The sequence below is a fragment of the Chaetodon auriga genome, chromosome 14, assembly GCF_051107435.1.
Source record: "Chaetodon auriga isolate fChaAug3 chromosome 14, fChaAug3.hap1, whole genome shotgun sequence".
NCBI classification, from domain to species: Eukaryota; Metazoa; Chordata; class Actinopteri; order Chaetodontiformes; family Chaetodontidae; genus Chaetodon; species Chaetodon auriga.
Genome location: NC_135087.1, coordinates 21,118,249 through 21,134,028, shown reverse-complemented (window position 1 = coordinate 21,134,028; position 15,780 = coordinate 21,118,249). Strand labels below are relative to the sequence as shown.

The window sequence follows — 15,780 nt, the reverse complement described above, 5'->3', positions numbered from 1 at the left end:
TACTGTTCACCTGACATTCATGTCAATAAAATGCAAAGCATTGAAAAAAAATGACGATGGTATCTTCTTCAGGTTTGTATGAGTTCTTATTGAGTATGATGTGTGTCTGCGTGACTGCATTAAAGACTCTACATGACTGCGGCGGCAGAGGAGGGAGGGGGTCCCTTGTTACAGTCCATGCAGTCACTGAAACCATCACTCAAATGATCAAGGACAGTATTGCAAAGGAAGTGAGGGAAGCTGGGATGTTTTCAGAACAGCTTGATACTGTCATGACTTGGTTTGTTCGGTTTTGTTATTTCCAGCTTTATGTTGACGGTTTACCTCATGTGTCATCTGCTTTACTTTCTGTTTTCCCAGCGTTGTAAGTGTTGATTTGTGTCACCCGTCCCTCATTTGTTTTCACCTGTGCTTCATCATTCCTCCCTCCCCGGTGTTTTTAAACCAGTGTTTTTCCCTCTGTCTTTGCCAGAGTTCCTTTTTTGTTGGATTGGTTTGCCTTTCTGACATTTACAGCACAATACCTCACTTCCAAGGAGCAATGCTCCAGTGTCGATCATGGGAGGAAATGGTTTGGTGCACTGGGCATTCCACAGAGTCTGCTATCTGTTGACCTGACTCACACATTGTCAAGCACGGGAGTAGATGCCACTCTCAAAGCCACTGCTCGAGTCAAAGCTGAAGCCCTCAGAGAGTCACTTGTCGAGTATGAGACCATCCTCACTGCCAATGTGTTTCTCAGGATATTTGAACACATCACCCTTTCCAAATACATGCAAACATGCTGGTCAATGGGACTCAAGAAAGCCTAACAAGCGTGCCAGGGATTCAAGGGAGCAGACCAGTTTGTAATGTGAGTAAATAAGAAGCCGTGGAGCCACACTGACTGAGGTGGAGGCGCAGCGTGATATCCAAGAAAAAGATGGGAAAGAAGAAGGCTACTGTATGGGGGATGAATTGGCATCGGATAACAACCCATCAGACTCTGTCTGAGTATGGAGTCACAGTGGCAGAAGACATCAGGTCTCAGTTTTGAATCAAATGCAACAGTCTGCACAGAATTTGCAAACCTGGATCCGAAGAACTGAGCACAAGGTCAGGTAAAGGGTGTGTTTTTTATGACCTCACCCAGGTCAACCAAATGGACGGCAAGAGTCCATCATCCATGACGAGTAACCAACAGCTACCTGAGCCACATGCCAGGGACATCTGTGAGCACCTTTCAAATATATTTTCTGACCTGTTATATTTTCATCATCTGTAGGTTCACACACATATGAAACCCCCAAATCTTACACTGTGAATTGAATATGCTTTGTGTGCTATTTTGTAAATGCAGTGTGCTTTGTGTGAATATATAATTTAGCTGTGTTTATTAAACACTGTTGACTGATATTTTAAATGCAGTCTGTTAAGTCAGATTATGTATCAGGTGATCATTACATTGACACGGGGAGGAAAACCCTTAGCCTAAAACACAGCACGTATGTGTGTGTGGATGATTTGATGATCAGCAAACATGTTGGAATTTGGGGCTGCTTGACAGCAAATTCTCGGACCGCTTGTAGTTGCCAGTCTGCTCCTGAATCAACACCTCTCTTAATTTTCAAGTTTCAACAAAAGCTGAACATTAGAACCTTCATGAAGGTTTACTGAGCTGTTGTGATACAAGCTAAATTTCGGTAATAAAGAATATTCAGCTGTGAAACTTACTGAAACAACTTTGCTAATTGCTATGTAGGCTTACATAAAAATATATACCTGCAATTATTTAAAATCTCAGATGAGGGAAAAATGTTATTGGGCAGCTGCAGCAGTTAGTCAATTCATCTATTAGTCCATTAAGAGAAAATGAATGAACAATCAATAATCACGTCATACTTTTAGCATATTCTTTAGCAAAAATGACAAACTTTTGGTCATTGCATCTTCTCAAGGGTTACGAGTTGATCCTTTCCTTTGCCAAACATGATAGTAAACTGGATATATTTGGGTTTTGGACTGTTGGTTGGACAATACAGGACATATGACGACCTCACCTCGGGCTGTTGGAAATCACAACAAGCTGTTTTGTTTTCTAACATTTTTTGGACCAAACGATTCATCAATTAACTAAAAATATAATTGGCAGATGAAAAATAATGGTGAGCTGTAGTCCTAAATCCACAATATGGATAATTTCTTTGTTCATCCTCACACAGTGTTTGTTTCCAAGCACTTACCATGTTAATATATTGAAAACACCATACATTATGCACTTATTTTGCTCAAATTTTAATATACAAGCAATATTTCCAATATTTTACCATTTGTTTCACTGAAGATTGATTTGAAGCCAGTGAATAAAGGCACTTGAATATGCATGGGACAATAAACAACACAGACAAACAGTAAAAGGCAAAGATAAATATTATATGCACACTGGATTAAGATTTCACATAAAAACATGCAGGGCCTGCTTTTCAATGAATGGCATCAGCAGATTTGATTTGACATATGACATTAATGTGACTTTATGTGCTCTTTGGCAGAACAGCTATGAGGTGGATTCAGTTAAATTTTAAGTACCACAGACCAGCAGGAGTGTGGGCATTTTGGTGGTGTGGTAGCCAAAGGCATGTAACGATCAGTGATGAATACATGTCAGTGGGCACATCTAGTTTGTATTCTTTGGTTTTCTCATGAATTGTTTTGTTGTTGTTTTTTTTTTCCACAGGAAAATCAGTGGTGGCAATCTATGCAACACTGACGTTCATGAGATGAAACCAGAATATCTGTTATGTGTCACTACCACCTAGTGACTGGAACGTTAAGTGCAGGAGGACATGACCATGCAGTACACTACAATGCGCCTCATCCAACTTGATTATTAAAATGTGGGGAAATACAGAAGCACACTGGTGTGACGTTTGCATAGAGATTTGGCTACAAGTCTTTAGTCTTACAGATAAATTCAGCTCATTCAGCAGCAGGATTACTCACAGATATGAAAATGTTGAGCAGGTTCTCCAGTGTAGGCAGCTGTGGGATGAGCTTCTGGACCACTTTACTGAAAGCCTCAAATATGGAGTGGTCGTATATACTGGTTAAATAGAAGCTGTAGAGATCAGGGAAAACGATCTGTCTCAGAAGAGGTTTCAATAACGAACTACTTCACAGTTTAATCCTTTTTAGCGTTTCAGCAATCAAAAAAGCAGCATTTCAAGGACATCACACACACACAGTATTATAGTCCCAACATTACAATTCCTGTAGATCAGGGAGAAGCCTAATGAGCATATTTTGTCATAGTCAATGGTAGAAACCATCTTGTTAAGGAATGGGTATCTTTTGAAATTTTTTCGAGTATAATGAAGATATCTTTCAACAAAAATTCTTTTTGTTGTTTAAAATATTGTCTAACTTTGCCTCAAAATTGATCAAATTAAGATTCAAATCAGTAAATGTGGAAAACCCACCTCAGGTGTATTCGCTCCAGGCCTGCATCAGCGAGGTCATCGTTGGCTCGTTTGTGAATGTCCCTCTGCTTCTCGATCTTGTGGTCATCTGACAGGCCGTCCACTTTGTGAATGAACACCTCAAAGTTAATGTCTGGGTTGACTTTGTAGGCCCTGGTCACAGTGAGGTGTAGTCTGCTCAGAGCCTCCACATAATCATCCTATCATGATGAAGATAAAAGATGTGCATCACTTAGGGAGTAATACCATCTACTGTTCAGTTTCGCTTTTACTTTGAACTACAAAAGTTGTCTTCGGATGACTGTTGTAGTGATGACTAAACGGTCTGGCCAATGTTACTTGCTGATAAGGACCAGCAAAGGTCAATACAGAAATGTCAAATCAGGACACGCTGTCTGCTGAACTGCCTACACAGTCCACAGTATTTTTGTTGAGAACTGCACATATCATGTGGAAAAAGTGACCACACTCCAAATCTATAGATGACATGTGGTGGCTAAATGAAAAAAGGGAGGTTCATGCATATTGCTTGTGTCCCAGGCAATATGCTTGAGGTCACTCAGAAACAGTGAAACACCTCTGAAGTTCTCAAATTACATGTTATACTTTGTTTTTGTTGGGTACAAAAAAGCTTAAAAATGATACGTTGGGGTTTTACAGGGGCTCATGTCCTGGACTATTTCCTGGTCTCTATGCCCTCAAGCCTTGAAATGACAGGTGGCAAACTGGCTGCATGTTGAATAGGGTAACAAGAAATCCTTCAGGACATTATAAAGGATTAATTGCTTTTAGATTATGGCATTGTGGCCTGACCTGTGAGTCGATGACAAAGATCAGAGCTCCGGTGCCTCTGAAGATCATTTCGTAGTCAAAGGTGGGGTCAAAGAAGTCGATCTGGCCGGGGAAGTCCCAGATCTGGAAGCTGACGAAGGAGCTGCTGGAGACGTCCTCTCTGCAGATCTTATTGGTGCTCTCCAGGAACAAGGTCTCGTTGGGCGACATTTTATGGAAAACTACCTTCTGGATGGAGGACTTCCCACTCCTCCGCAGGCCCATCAACAGTATACGAGGTTTGACCTCTCCATTCAGGGAATCACTGAAGCCCAACACTACGCATCAACAAAAGGACAGAGGCACCATAAATTAGGAGGGTAAACCTACATTAGACAACCACCTATGACACACTTACAGGTTTACAGATGGCTTCAAGAGGGACTCACTGATTTTACATGTCATAGTCAACTTACTGGTCAATTTACAAATACGACTAGCAGAAGTGGGTGATAGTGCCTCAAAATAATATCATGAAAATGGCAGAGTAATATTGAGAAAACAGTCTTAATGACAATGTGATTGAGTTCCAAACAAACCAGCAGGATAGCTAAACAGAACCAATTGCCCCTCCCTCGTGACCACTGCATAGACGCCCTTGATAACACCACTTAACCTGTAACTCGTCCTGTAGAGCTGTTTAACAGCCAACTGATCTGACTTTTTTACTGACCAGCTGTATGAATGTAGATCAGGGGGTTGCTACAAATCCTGGAATGTTGGATAAATGAAGACTTTTTTTTTTTAAATATGCAATTTAATACTTCAACAATACTTTCAACATATAGCTCTAAATATTGTTCTTGTAAAATTCTATTCCTTCTCCCTGCTCCATCAGCAGGAAGCAGTATGAACATACGAGGACTGTCGGTCTGAGTTTCCTGTCTCCCCAGGGAGACAATACAGTACTACAGTAGGACAAATGTCTGTGTGTGTGTGTTTGGGTTTGTGTGTGTCACATTCCTGCTTTGACATTATGACCTTGATCACTCCATGTGTGGGGCAATATTAAACCCATTCTACGAAAAAAGCTTTCTGCTGCAGCCTAAAAGACTGGCCACATACTTGATGAGCCGTGAACTAAAGAGCCTTTAGTCAAAGTACAGTAAATAAGTCAATAACACAGTGTCTGATAAAACAATAGCTCCCATTATGTCTCCACTCCATTTGACTTCATCTCATTGCAATTTCAGTGTGGGCATAAAGAACTGCTGAGAGGAAGGTCATTGACTTTCCAACTATTTACTATTGGCAAAAAACACATTCATTTCCATACCTCCCTCTCTACCACTCTCTCCAGACTGAACCAACTTATAAGAAGAAAGGAGGGAGGAAAGTGAGGGCGAGCTGGAGACAGAAGTGATCGGAATCCAGACAGCTGTTTGATCGTGTCATCATAGAAGTCCACGTCCATGACTGACCAAGTGGCTCTACCTCTACCACACTGCAGTCCAACAGCCGGTCACAAATGACTAATGCAAAAAAGTTCAATCAGTTCACATTGTACAATACTCTACAACTCAAATTACAATTCATTTCAAAATTTCACAAGTAAGTACACTGGAAGTCATTCAGCATTTAGGAGTTACAAAGAATATGTGCACATACACTCTGCATTCACAACTTTTTCTATAAACAGAAAGAGACAAACATTAGATATGACTCAGAGGAATCTGTAGTCTGTTCAGCTCATAGAAGCCTTTGGCTCAGCTATGAGCTATGTTATCCTCGCAAGATTCACGGTCAATAACACTGCATAGAGCTGCCAAACAGTAAATATAATTTGACAGTATCTTTAGCAACAAGACTAGCGAGCTATCCAGCCATGAGACTGTCCCCAAATCAAGATCAAGATTATCACCAACAAATGACAGGCCATGTGTACTGTCTGCTGCAGCCTGATGGAGTGAGTTGAATAGAGAATGGGATGTGAGATGATCACAACGAATCAGTAAGTTCAGGGGGGCAGTGTGTGTAGAGGATGAGGCACTGAAGGACAACACTCAGCGCTGTAAAGAAGATATTCAGATAAAGTCAAGGTGTCCACACTCACTCACTTTAGATGCACTGATTGAGCACCAGGTGGTCCCATGCATCATCTGGTGCAGTAATACATACACACACACACACACACACACACACACACATACACACGTACTCACACAGACACACACACATCTCCCAAAATGCAACAGAAGACTTCAATAATAATAATAGATAATAAATAAACTATTAGGTGATTCTCCAACATACTTTTTGTTGTCTTGTTTAGTCCTGCACAAGCTCTAGGAATAAGGTGGTCTTTAAGCAATATCTATGTGCATATTGTATTTAACCTGTTGATGTAGGCACATACTCATAGAACTGGAGTTACATCTACCAACTACTATTTTCACGCATCTAGATTAAGGCACTGCAGGTGAATAGGGTAAAAATCTTAACAAAGAGAATACTTTTTTATTACAAGTAATCAGCAATGACATGTGTAAATATGCAAATATATTGTTATTATTATGTTAATAAATACATGCTATTTCCATATGTTGTTATAGAAATCACCAAGAAACAAAATCCCCAGTTGATCACACATTATCTATTAAACATACTGATTAGCAGAAATGTTGAGAACAGAGAGCTGATCTAAAATAAACCCCTGCATGTCTGTTTTTGCCCGTTTTCTTTCCATTAGTCTTAAAGAAGGCATGTTATCAAACTGAATAGTTGTACTCTGCGCTGCGGTCACGCTAACTTTAAACACTGACGTCCACTCAGTTGTCCGCTGACGCAGACATTTTTATTTAGCTAGTCGAAGAGCAGGTCAGCTAAAGTTAGAAGCGACGGCTGCTGAAGCTCCACTACGACGCCTGAACCGCGAACACAGCAGAGCCCAGCTGACACCGGACCGTCTCCCCCCGCTCTCTGCCGCTCTGTGACCTTCCTCAGCCCCACACATGTCCGCCTACCTCCGTCCTCGCAGCCCAGCTCGGCGTCTGAAAACGCCTCCAGATCGTCCTCGTCGTCGTAATAACCCAGAGCGGTGTCCTCTTCATCGTCCCGGCCCAGCGCACAAACCCTCTCACTCGTCATGCTTATTTCTTCTACCGTCGCCTTGTTTCTGCTTTGGGTTCACGCCGCCTGTAGTGTCAAACTTTTCGACATTGTCACCTGATATGCGAGAGCCATGATGGTGAACTTTCACCGCCCGCCTCCCCCCATCCTCCTCCTCCAGTCTGACAGTGCGGCCGCGCCTGGAGGGTCCACTGCCAGTGAAGAGGGTGAATGAAACAATGATCTAATAGATCTGTGTTAAATCAATTCAAAAGAACCAAACAAACCTCTGTTGGTTGCCAATAAATTACATGTGTGTATACATACTGTACATAATAACACACTGAATGACACTTCATCTCTTCTGAAAAGATAAAATGGCAAATTGAATAAGATTCTTTGAATCTCCAAATATTCTGGTAGGATTGCAAAGTTGAGGGAACTGTCCATTCAAAGATACCTCCAATTCATTTTTCCCTTTCCCTCTACACTGAAATGTGCCTCTCCTGGGACATGTCTTTGTAATCAGGGTACTTAAGGTCAGAGTTGAATTTGGGTTAACTTTGGGCTAAACCGGGTGGGAAACCAGAGCAGTGCACATCATTATGGTTGCACTGAGTGAGCAACTTTAACACAAATGCATCTTTGAATGCAAGACAGAGTTCTCCTCATTACGTCCAGGCATGATTCACGTTGCTGTCCAGGACAGCATAGCAGCCCATGGATGCAGTGGGGCTGTGAGGGCTGCAGCATCCCCCATAATGAGGTACAATAAAAGCCAGTTTTATCTGTTAAACTTTTTGTTAAGTTAATCAGGGAGAGACTGAATCTCTGTGGGGATGATGATCCACATCTGGATGAGACACCGATGGCCAGGAGAGAGGGGGGTACCAGGACAGCTGATGGTCCAGCACAGAGAAGCCTGAGGGAAAAGAGAGAAGAGGGAGCAAACTGAGACAGAGACACAGAGAACAGAGAGAGAGAGAGAGAGAGAGAGAGAGAGAGAGAGAGAGAGAGAGAGAGCTTGGCGGCATGTGGGAAACAAAAACAAACAGAAGTTTAGAGAAAAGTTATTAGAAAGTTTATATTTTTCTTGTTGATATCTTGTCAGCAGGGCAGTTATGAGCTGTAGGTCTGAATGTTAATAGATTCATTTAAAGTAGGACTGACCCACCAGAAGGATAGTGATAACTACTAACAACTCCTGAGGTCTCTAAGCACAAAGTGAAAGTAAAAGGGTGAGTTTTTAGTTTCAGTTTAGAGGCCTCAACAGTCTGACATCAACAGGGAAGAAAAGGGGAGGGGACTGATAGGAAAAGTCCCTGCAGCCAGCTCACGTCTTTTTAACTTCTGGGCCAGACAAAATCCCTGTGCTCTGAGAGCGTAGTTCATGGGATGGGATATAAGGTATAATAAGATCAGACAGATATGAAGGAGCATTTACTGGCATCCTATGCATTTTCGATAGATAGATAGATAGATAGATAGATAGATAGATAGATAGATAGATAGATGGATACTTTATTCATCCCCAAGGGAAATTCACAGAATTGATTCAACAATTCTATACCATCATGTGTTCATTAAGTGGTGAACCTCTCTCCATCCTTCCTTGTGAATGACTGAGCCTTTCAAAAATGCCCCTTTCATACCCAATCATGATACTATCACCTGTTACCAATGAACCTGTTTACCTGTGGAATGATCCAAACAGGTGTTTTTGGAGCAGGTGTTTCTTTCCCAGTCTTTAGTTCTTTCTGTCCCAACATGTTTGAAACATGTTGCTGCATCAGATTCAGAATAAGCAGATATTTACAAAAATTCAATGAAGATGATGAAGTCAAACACTAAATACATTGTCTTTGTTCTTTTTTCAATTGAGTGTATGTCAAAAAAGAGTCAGCAAATGACAACATTCTGGTTCATTTATGTTTTGCTTAATGCATCATGTTTGCATGTACAATGTCAAATCTTAACGTGCAGAGTAACAAACTACAGTAGTGGAATAAAAGGCACAACATTTGCTTTTTAAATGTAGTCCAGTAAAGGAAAAATACAAGTACCTCAAAATTGGACGTGAGTACATGTTTTGTTTACATAGATTGTTACATTTCCTTCTGCCAAGAAAAATTTCAGTTGTAATACTTGGGTGTGGAGTTCACCTCATACAGGTTCTAAACACACCTAAATATGCTTGCTAAGATGTCATTGGCTGGGCTCAGCGTGGTTTCACTTCAGCGCAAGTATGGCGTGGTATTCAGTATGTGGATGTGTTTTGTATATTCAGTCTGGCATATCACATATGTAACAGTAACATACTTATTTTAAACCATGATCTTTTCCTAAATCCAACCATGTAGTTTTGTTGCCTGAAACAAACTGCGGCAGTTTCGCAATGTTCAGGACAGAAGTTTGGTTAGATGACGCTCATAACAAAGCTCCACCTTTGTCTCACCACTTTGATGTGACTTTTTTTCTTATTTTGGCAGAGTCCGAGGTGAGGGTGTGTTATACCTGAGCAAGGCGTGTCGATGCGTACTTGTACATCCAGTTTGTTCATCGAAGCTCAGTGAAGCTCAGACTCAGACGTAGAAAGAGCTTTTAAATGACTGCTGCTCTGAAAGGATCATTGCTGCAATATTACTCTCACTTTGAAATGCCGCAAAATGGTGCTGTAAGATGCAAATTTGGATTAAACTTTTATTGCAGTGTTTCATGCTGTCATCAGCTGAATGTGGTGAGTGACATGTCATGTGCAACTTTGGTTAACCATTTCTTTTCAGTTATGGTTGCTCATTGATTGTGCTTATGACTCCATTTTTTTCTACTACTTTTTCTGTGTTGTGTGTTGTCGAGAGAGTCATATTTAGCAGAGTTTTGACATAAAGACAGTAACAGTAGACTCAAGATCAGAGTTTTGTTTAGTGTTCATTTGATTAGCTTGTTATATGATAATCAACGGGAAACTAGGTTCAAGGTTCAGCTCTGTTGTCATTATACAGTACAGGCTGACATTGAAATCCAGAAAATGCACAAATATCTTCTTATTTTGGAATTAGGCAGAAGTAGGTGGGTACATGTGCATAGAGAGTAAGTGTTACCTGGTGTGTTTACATACATTTCTTGTTTAAGCATACAGTTTTACAGTACAGTACAGCATACAGAATGAGGAGGTGAGCCAGGTAATAGTCAGTATGAACACAAGTTCAGCTGCCACTGCTCTGCTCCGTCTTCTGCTACGTGCCTGCTCCACACCGCTCATCTGAAAGCTATGCTGTGACTCCTTCCACTGCTGTTCACCCCACCTCCACCCCAGCATCCACCTGTAGCCTTTGAGTCTATGTTACCAGAGGGGGAAGCTGTTATCGTCACTTCCTGCTCCCTGCTGTGCTGAGCTTTGTGTTTCCTTCTAAAGTAATCTTTCTAAACTAACAGTGTATTTGAGGTTGTAGTTAGCGTTGTGTTGTGCCAGATTACCTCCCAGTGTACACAGGAATTATATTCATATTGGATTCCTCCATGGATGAACAATGTATGTCAAATGCCAACATTCAGTGTCAATGCAGGAATTTGTGTCTCCTTTATTTAGTAGGATGGACATAGATCAGGTTAATGAGGAACAAAGACAACAAAAACATTACTGATTACTGATGTCTGATCTTTTCTTGCCACATTTTTACATTGTCTAAATGTCATGAAGTTACATTTCAGTAACTTGGTTGGCAATCAAAAGGTCTAAAGACAGGTTCTATAGCTGAAAAGTAGACTTAATTCAAATGTAACTGAGTCGGTAACAGAAACTGTGATACAAACTGGTTTCCAAGTCACGTGAACAGAGCCCAGAATCTTTCTGACTTTTCTTTTCCAGATTTCCACACTCTCGAGTTCTTGTCCACAGGACGTGTGCAGCCTAGAGACAGACCTCAGTTTGAACAACTAACTGTGTTTGATGGAGTTCCCATCTCTTACTGTGACAGCCTGAAGAAAAGAGAGGAGCTCAAATCGACCCTGGAATCAAACAACTTCCCTGAATACTGTGATGAAGCAAGTTATAATATCTTAGACTTTCTCCATGAAATTCCCCCGCTTCTCAGCAGCACAGTGTGTACGTTTTTAAAATGTTTGTGTTTGTGGCATGTCAATTAAAAATTGATGAAGGGCCATCCGACAGGTTTTAAAACCAAAAAAATGAATGTTATTTTCTTGCTTTGTAGATGCTGTACAACGGCGCCGTGGCTGCACCCAGTCAGCCAATGGGACTGTCTCTGCTTTTGAAGGCTGGGCAGTCAATGGGATGGACTTCATAAGCTTTGACCCTGCATCTCAGCGATGGACGTCCCAGTCTCCCTCTGCAGTAACACTTAAACATCGCTGGAACATCAATGCTGCAAGGAACTTTGCCTTTAGCCACTTCATCACAACACGATGTCCACTGATGATGAAGACGATTAAATTAAGATCAACACACCAAAAAACAGGTGAGAGCTGGAACAGAACAGTTCCTTGGTTATATATAAAGAATATATATAGAGAGAGAGCAACTAACGACTGGGAAAGTTAGCATAAGATGTTAGCATTTAGTAAAAAGCACCACTGTACAGCCTCACAGAGGCACTAGTGTGGCTGTGGACTTGTATTTTTGTTATTACTCAGAAGTATTTGTGCTTTTGTACTGTGCACCTGGAATTGGTGACATGATGACACCTGAGCTATATGACAGCTGAGTAAATACCACCCGCTGAGGAAGTCCATGAGATGTTATTTGAAACCTAAAATATTATTCTTTTGTGAAATGTCTCCAAGGTTAAGCGTGAGCTATCATGCCTGTATGTTTATACTTCCTGAACAAGGACCCATGAGGGTCATGTGAAATATGTGTGTTGGATGTCAGGAGCAAAGGTGTAGCCTGCAGTGATGTAGCTGCTCATCCATTGGATGGTTAACACTGATCATGATCATGGTAACTTTATTTCTCTGCAGAGCTATATGTATTTGCCAAGCCCATTGTTGACAGAGCACAGGCACTGCTGAGGTGTCATGTGACAAGTACAGACAAATCAGTCAGATCAGTCCACCTGATTGGGGATGGGGCTTCAAAGGCCAGCTGGATCAGCGTTACCGGACCAGTGCCTTCTGAAGATGGATCTGTGATCCTCAGATTGACTGCTGGGATATCCCTGAGCCAAAACACCTACACGTACGGCTGTGAAGTACAAGCAGGAGGTCACAACATCACTGTCTTTTGGGGTGAGACCTTTTGTCTTTTGGAAACTTGGACACTTGTATTTGGTAAATTATCAGGTATTCCAGTACAACTGAACACAATCTGTTGAATCAGTGTTTCTCATATTCTGTCCTTCTCTCAGTGTACTGCAGTCACATCCTATTGCTGCACAGAAATGTTGATATTGGACCGGTAAAACATCTGTGCATGGCAACTACAGTATGGCTAAGATTAAGGAGAGATTATGGTTGAGGCAGTGCAGTGCAGCCTCTCAGCTAGTTCAGGCAGTCAAGTAGAGTCTGTTGCCACACATATGGACATGTTTTATATAAATACTTTATTATTTATGTGATGCAATAATAACACGTAATGCTTAGTACTGTCTTTTATTACACATTTAAATGTTTTTTTAATAAGCTCAGAAGTGAAAATGATTTCTACATTTCTATTATGCTTACGCATACAGTTTTGTGTTCTGTGTGATCTCAAAGAATGAGGAAGAAAGCCAGGTAATAGCCAATATGAGCAGAACACAAGTTCAGCTGCCACTCCTCTGCTCAGTTTGCTACGTGCCTGCCGAAAACACTACTCATCTGAAAGCTATGCTGTGACTGCTGCCACTGCTGTTCACTCCACCTCCACCCCAGCATCCACCTGAAGGCTCTGAGTTTATGTTACCAGAGGGGGAAGTTGGCTGCGCTGCTGCTGGCTGAGCTTTGTGTTTCCTTCTAGTAATCTTGCTAAACTAACAGTGTATGTGAGGTTGTAGTTAGCGTTGGTGTTGTAGCAGATTACCTCCCAGTGTACACAGGAATTTATGTTCATGTTGGATTCCTCCATGGATGAACAATGTATGTCAAATGCCAAAATTCAGTGTCAATACAGGAATTTGTGTCTCCTTTATTTAGTCAGGTTAATGAGGAGCGAAGAAAACAAAAACATTACTGATTACTGATGTCTGATCGTTTTCTTGCCACATTTTCACATTGTCTAAATGTCATGAATGGACAGAATGGAGCGCTTCACTGGTCAGAATGGATTTTCAGGATCTTCTTTCATTGCAGATGGGAACACTCTTGATGGCAGACACCTTCTTAACGTGGCATTTGTCCAGTGGAAACCAGTAATCCTCGGATTCTTCTGCATTATGTTTTTTATCGTTTTGATATCCCATGGTATGATATTCCTGCTTAAATTTGGTAAGACCATTTCTGTTATCACACTTTAATAACTCACTACAAGTACAGCTAGACCGGTAAACTGACTGATTAGATTTTTACAGGTATATGACTGGTTTATATGTCAGCTGATAAGTAAATGAGATTTTCCAGAACAGAAATGCCAAAGATATGTTTGCAATCATTTCTTACAGCAGACACACGCATGACACTGGTCTACTCCACATATACTAGACAAGTTCAGTTGAGTCAGCTGTGACTCCAGAGACTTGCATATAAATGCTTCAGTTTTCACCTCTCCTTCTGTCCCAACGTGTAGCCGTACTGTACTCCGATCTGTTCAACAGCCATAAGTCACAAGCTCTCTATCCCAGGTCTTCACTGGCAACTCCAAGGAATGTTGAGTTGTGGTTTCCTGAAATGACAGTGAACAGCAAGTGTGTAAATGACCTGGCTGGACAAAGAATCATTTGAAAATGGCCAATCTCCTCATTGTAAATGATAATTTCACCAAATTGGTGTGGATTATGAAATTTAAAGGGAGCCACACAATATTTATTGACAACATTCCAGACATTAAGGGAATTGTATGCAATACTTCCAAAACTAAGCTGGTGATTCTGATGGCCTTTAGCTAAATCCTGAAGCCTGTATGGAGTAAACCTGTAGGTTTCAATTTGTTGCCATGCTGTTTTAAATGAATGATGAAACCATATCCAAAATAAAGCTTCAAATCAGGTGGAGCCATATCCTCACCTAAATATCTGCATAAAGAAGAGAATACACAGTCTTTAGAAACAAGATGAATCCCCTTCTTCCTTCCTTCTTCCTCATTGCTGTGAAAAAACTCTGAAATCCAGTGTAATGAAATACATTTGAAGTTAATTTAGAATGTCATGTAAAGATAATTTATTATCTGCAAAGCTTCTCTGTACAGGTTTCAAGTATCCTCTCTGAAGCACCAGTCAGTCCACTGTACCAGATGAATGAGATGTAACTGTCAGTGTGTCCTAATTGTGATTCCAATTGTCATTGTAGTTAAGAGGAAGTCCCGTCATCCTGCAACAGTTGATCTACAGCTGATGGAGCAGTTTACCAGGATCAGGGAGAGTGTTACCTCTGCAGATCTGCAAAGTGTTATTGCTGCATACATACAGGTTACAGAGAGAAACAGAGAGTGGGAACAGTGGTTGGAAAGAACTATACTGGCTGAGCAAAACTTCTATGATGCAGAATACTTTGCTCATCAGGTTGATGAGGCACAGTGATAGATATGAAAGGACCTGAGCAAATAATATGAAATTGCAGGAACAAAACAATTTTAACTGTCTGAAATCTCATCTGTAAATATCACGCTTTGCTGTCAGTCCTTCAGATCAGTAAAATGCTATGCACCTGCTTTTTCCTTCCGTTCCGGAAATTTTAGAGGTCACTATTTAGTGTATAAGCTTCACACTGAGAGTTCAGACATGTTTATAAATATCCAAAAGTAATGTGTTGATTTACAGAAACAGATCATCAGTCTTCAATCTGGCCCTCATCCTGTATGTAATTCCCACTTGAGGCCACAGTAGCCACTGTTCAGCAAAGTTGGTGGTTGGTGTTGTTCTCGCTTTAAATCTTAAAAGTGTACATTTGAACTAATTAGCAATAAAATCACAAGAACCTAAACTTTCTTTTCACATTATATCGTTACAGGGGCGGCACGGTGGCGCAGGCAGGGTGTCTGTGTGAAGTTTGCATGTTCTTCCCGTGCATGGGTGGGTTCTCTTCCTCTCACAGACTAAAAACATGTTCATTAGGTTAATTGGTGACTCTAAATTGTCCATAGGTGTGAGTGTGAGTGTGTTATTTGTCTCTATATGTTGCCCTGCAATCGTGCAATCGGTTCAGGGTGTACCCCGCCATTGCCAGCTGGGATAGGCTCCAGCCCCCCGCAACCCCGAAAGGGATAGGTGGGTATAGAAGATGAATTAATTATATCATTACATTATGTTCAATTTATGTACTTTTTAACATTATACTTTGCACTTTAAATGAT

General features: G+C 41.0%; 2 protein-coding genes across 2 annotated transcripts in view; one reads left to right on the top strand and one right to left on the bottom strand.

The window, feature by feature from the left end:
• The window catches only part of rragd (ras-related GTP binding D), a 42,119-nt gene extending 34,604 nt beyond the window's left edge, over nucleotides 1–7,515 (bottom strand). Inside the window, exons 1-4 of the mRNA XM_076747959.1 lie at nucleotides 7,253–7,515; nucleotides 4,272–4,567; nucleotides 3,459–3,658; nucleotides 2,983–3,097 (exon numbers count right to left, since the gene is read on the bottom strand). Coding sequence (XP_076604074.1) covers nucleotides 2,983–3,097; nucleotides 3,459–3,658; nucleotides 4,272–4,567; nucleotides 7,253–7,376 — 735 coding nt within the window. The 5' untranslated portion in view covers nucleotides 7,377–7,515. The remainder of the gene's footprint in view (nucleotides 1–2,982; nucleotides 3,098–3,458; nucleotides 3,659–4,271; nucleotides 4,568–7,252) is intronic.
• Nucleotides 7,516–9,971: 2,456 nt separating this feature from the next.
• On the top strand, nucleotides 9,972–15,007 carry LOC143331938 (major histocompatibility complex class I-related protein 1-like). The gene is made up of 6 exons (XM_076749108.1): nucleotides 9,972–10,074; nucleotides 11,206–11,442; nucleotides 11,552–11,815; nucleotides 12,318–12,584; nucleotides 13,626–13,760; nucleotides 14,778–15,007. Exons 1-6 carry the CDS (start codon nucleotides 10,017–10,019, stop codon nucleotides 15,005–15,007), a joined length of 1,191 nt encoding a protein of 396 aa, XP_076605223.1. The 5' UTR covers nucleotides 9,972–10,016.
• Nucleotides 15,008–15,780: the final 773 nt, after the last annotated feature.

Excerpts from the sequence above, each read along its gene's own strand:
- LOC143331938 (XM_076749108.1), top strand. The coding sequence starts at position 10,017 with ATGCAAATTTGGATTAAACTTTTATTGCAGTGTTTCATGCTGTCATCA. Across the intron at positions 10,075-11,205 it reads GCTGTCATCAGCTGAATGTG|ATTTCCACACTCTCGAGTTC; the intron begins GTGAGTGACATG and ends TTTCTTTTCCAG. Across the intron at positions 11,816-12,317 it reads ATCAACACACCAAAAAACAG|AGCTATATGTATTTGCCAAG; the intron begins GTGAGAGCTGGA and ends ATTTCTCTGCAG.